At 46.5% G+C, this 3,792-nt stretch overlaps 1 protein-coding gene across 1 annotated transcript in view; it reads left to right on the forward strand.

Moving 5' to 3' along the window:
- The first annotated feature begins 3,019 nt into the window (after nucleotides 1-3,019).
- Nucleotides 3,020-3,792, forward strand: part of RAB18 (RAB18, member RAS oncogene family) — a 17,078-nt gene continuing 16,305 nt past the window's right edge. The window contains exon 1 of the mRNA XM_035902418.1: nucleotides 3,020-3,137. Within this exon, the coding sequence (XP_035758311.1) occupies nucleotides 3,020-3,137 (118 nt within the window). The remainder of the gene's footprint in view (nucleotides 3,138-3,792) is intronic.

Consider the following 3,792-nt stretch of genomic DNA (forward strand, 5'->3'; position numbering starts at 1 on the left):
CAGCGAGTTTAGCAATCATGCTTGTTGCACTGTGAATCATATCTCCTGACTCACTGCCACAACAACATATGGGTCACCCTCGCAATCTGGAAATGGGACAGCAGGATTAGGCTTTGCAACAGGAGAGCTGTGGATTGCTGTCAACCCCTCTCTGAAGTGGCTGAGCTTCTCAGCTTCTGCTGGACATTGCGCATAGTTGGCATAACTGAGAAAATCTTTGAAAGTTACCAGTGAATTAAGGACTTTGATGCCTGGAGACGTGCATCCTCCTGAGACTTTTAGGTACTTAAACAACCTAAACAGAACCTATACGTTTCAAGGCCTGGTTTTACTTGTGATGACACTGGTGAAGGGAGAGAGAGGAGGGTAGGCATGCAGTGGTGTAGCTACCCTCCCGCCATGAATTTCAGAGCTCATGCTGAACTAGGCAGTGCTGGCAGGGCAAACACAAACCCTTGGCTCCCTTGGCCTTGCTGTTCCTGCAGCCTTCTTTAGCAAATACCATTATCCCCATCTTTAAGGTGTGGAAGCTAAGGTTCAAGTGAACTTAACCAAAGGCTCCCAGAGTGTCTTTCAGACACAGAATGAGACCGAAGGAGCCCTTTGTTGTTTATTCCAGCTTGCCTCTCACCTTACTGACTCATTACTGACACACTCATCTTCGTTGCTAAGGTTACACTGCAGCTAGCTCAGCAGGTGGCTGCCTAAGGGCACTGCGCAGTGCAACTGCTCTAGGGTCCCTTGAGAACACATGAAGTGCAATGTCCCTTTCATTATAAAACCCAGCCCTAAAGGAGGGACTGCAAATAATTCCCCATCTTTTCAGAAAAGTAGTGACAGTTACTCAGTCCTAATGACCTGTTTTCATGGTCAAGGTTATAGCCAAGTCCATAACACAGTGGACAGGGAATTTTGATGCTGAAAATACAGCTACAGGAGCTATCATTGTTAAGATGTTTTCCCTTTTTTGTCACATCCCTGAAGTAATCAAAACCTCAGGAACACTGATCACATACATTTGTGCTAGCTGAGGTGGAGCTGACATTTTTCTACTCTGAGCGCTGTACCAGGCCAGGAATAAGGCAGACTTCATGCAAGACTGTAAAGGCATGAGGGGAAACTGAAGTGCAAATTTCATCTCTTTCTCTATACATCTCCATATGTGGTGGAGAGCTGCCTTGGAACCAGTTACGCCAGTTTTCTACCATCAGACTGCTTCCCTTAGCAGTGTATGAAGAATGAGGAAAGTATACACATAATTATTTACAAATATTATATGTGGACAAGTTGATCTGCTTGGTGTTGTTCTCCCAGAAATTTAAAGAGATCACCGGAAAGAAATCAAGAGGAAACAGAACAGCATAAAAAAAAAAAAATGCAGTCAAAAGATCTCCAGTCTAGGAAGACTAATTACAGGGAGGGCTAACCAAGCTGTTAGGGCTTGTCCCTCCCACAACTGAGGTCGGGATCAAATGGGATAGTAAATGATAAAAAAACCCCAAAACCCTCCAAGCCTTATTAAAGAAATGGATTGGGTTTGTTGTCATAAGCAACCGAGGACTCCTGATGAGTAGTAAAAAGCACACCAGAAAACAGGCAGACACCCATGAATTACAGCAGTCTAGATGTCTCTCCCAATTCAGAGGTGGCTTCACTGAAGAAACCCTACAGAAGATTGATAGGAAAATAAGTACATATTTTGCCCTGATTAGTGTACATCTCTCAGTGAGTAAATACTCCTCTTATTTTGAAGGAGCTAGGTCTGAGATACTTTAATTATCCACTACCCCTGGCTCCTGTAATAGGGATGAAAAACACATAACATGGCCTGGCTTTCCAGAGTTAAAATAGATACTCGGACAGCAAACAGGTCAACTGCAGCAGACAGATCCAATCTCAGAGCAAGAAGACTACACAGTCCCACCTGGAGGAGGACAACACAGAGAAACACCTATTCTCAAAGGGCATGCTCAGGAAGGTCTAAAGCACCACATCCATAAGTGTGAGCTATGGGATTGTTCATTTAGGGCAGGTTTTGCCTCCTTTCTTGCAGCTGCTCATCATTAAGGTCAAGGATCTGAATGCCATCCTGGCCAACCCTTCACTCTGAGTGAGGTATAGAATTATAATCTGGATAAGGACTAATGTCCATGTTGAATAGTTTGATTCTATGGCTACAATGGAAAAAATAAAATCCCAGAATGCAAATACTCTCTGACTTGAAGGGATTCAGTATCCTTAGTAGAATACTTTGCTGTTTGGGTCCACCTTCCAAATTCAAACTCTCATCCTGTTGTGTGCTAAGACCCCACAGCTCCTATACACACTCAAACAAAAAGTGGAATATACTGCTTTCTTGCATGACTGCAAAGCACAATCCACACCATGAAAACTAAGTCACACCTTCCAACAATTCTCAGATTATTACTAATCAACAGGCACAGTCCTGGTATAAACACAGCCAGCCATTTGCACATGTTTAATTATAGAATATACCTCCATCGTTTAATAGGATAATTACTGTTATTGTACACATCCTGGGAGTTAAGTTTTCTGAGGCAAGAGGCAGGAAAGCAGCTCCTGACAGTGGAAGGAGCAAGGCACCACAGATGTTTACCACACGAACATGAAAGAACGTTTACTGTGTTGACCCTGTAACCCAGGTGAAGGCAGCAGCCCAGCAAAATGAGGACTCTGTTGGAAGACCCATGCCCTCTGTAGCCAGCATGCTGACAAAAGCCACCGCAGTCTCACAAGTACACCTGCCTTGTGCAAACTGCTGACATAGCTTGATCTCTTTCTTCGGTGTGACTACAGGGGAGACCGAGGCTGTTCACGTGTGCCACCAGGCCAGCCTCTGGAGATGAGCAGAGGCTGCCTAGCTGGCCCAAAGAAGTCATTATCCTACTCTACTCAGTGCTTGTCAGGCCACACGTGGAATACTGTGTACAATTCTGGTCCCCGCTATAACAAAAAAGATGTGGACAGGCTGGAGGGGGTCCAGAGAAGGGCCATCAAGATGATCAAAGCACTGGGAAGCCTGCTGGATGAGGACAGGCTGAGAGAAATGGGTTTGTTCAGTCTTGAGAAAAGGAGGCTTAGAGGGGATCTCATCACCAGGTATCAGTACCTAAGGGGTAGGTACAAAGAAGATGGAGACTTTCTTTTCACAAGGAGTTGCATGGAAAGGACAAGGGGGAATGCATATGAGATGGTCTTGGGGAGATTCCCATTGGATGTTAGAGGGAAATTTTTCACAATGGGAACAGTCAGCCATTGGAATAATCGCCCCAGGGAAGTGGTTGACTCCACCACATTGGACACTTTTAAGACTCAGCTGGACAGGGTGCTGGGCCATCTTGTCTAGACTGTGCTCTTGCCTAGAAAGGTTGGACCAGATGATCCTTGAGGTCCCTTCCAACCTAGCATTCTATGACTGTTGCACAGGCCAAGGACAATTTCAGACCTGCATCCGACATATGCCTGATTAAGAGTTGCACTTGCTCACGCACGGTGTGGGGTAGCTTTCGAGCCGTAAGAGCGGGTTAGCTGAACCCGTTATAGGAGAGGCCTTCTCACTGGAATCAGTTATAGAAGAACACTTTGGGCTTTGTATGGAGGACGGAGGATTGTGCTGGCAGAGAAGTACATAGCGTCACCTATCAACCGGCCCACACCGGTGGACGCAGGGGGTTTGTGGTCAAACCAGCCCGTTGTTCGGGCTCCTGACCCGCTGTGCTACGCCCGGAGAGGCGGGCGCGGGGCCCGGGCGGCCGGGGGCGGGGCGCGGGC

The sequence above is a fragment of the Egretta garzetta genome, unplaced genomic scaffold, assembly GCF_000687185.1.
Source record: "Egretta garzetta isolate BGI_Z169 unplaced genomic scaffold, ASM68718v1 scaffold369, whole genome shotgun sequence".
NCBI classification, from domain to species: Eukaryota; Metazoa; Chordata; class Aves; order Pelecaniformes; family Ardeidae; genus Egretta; species Egretta garzetta.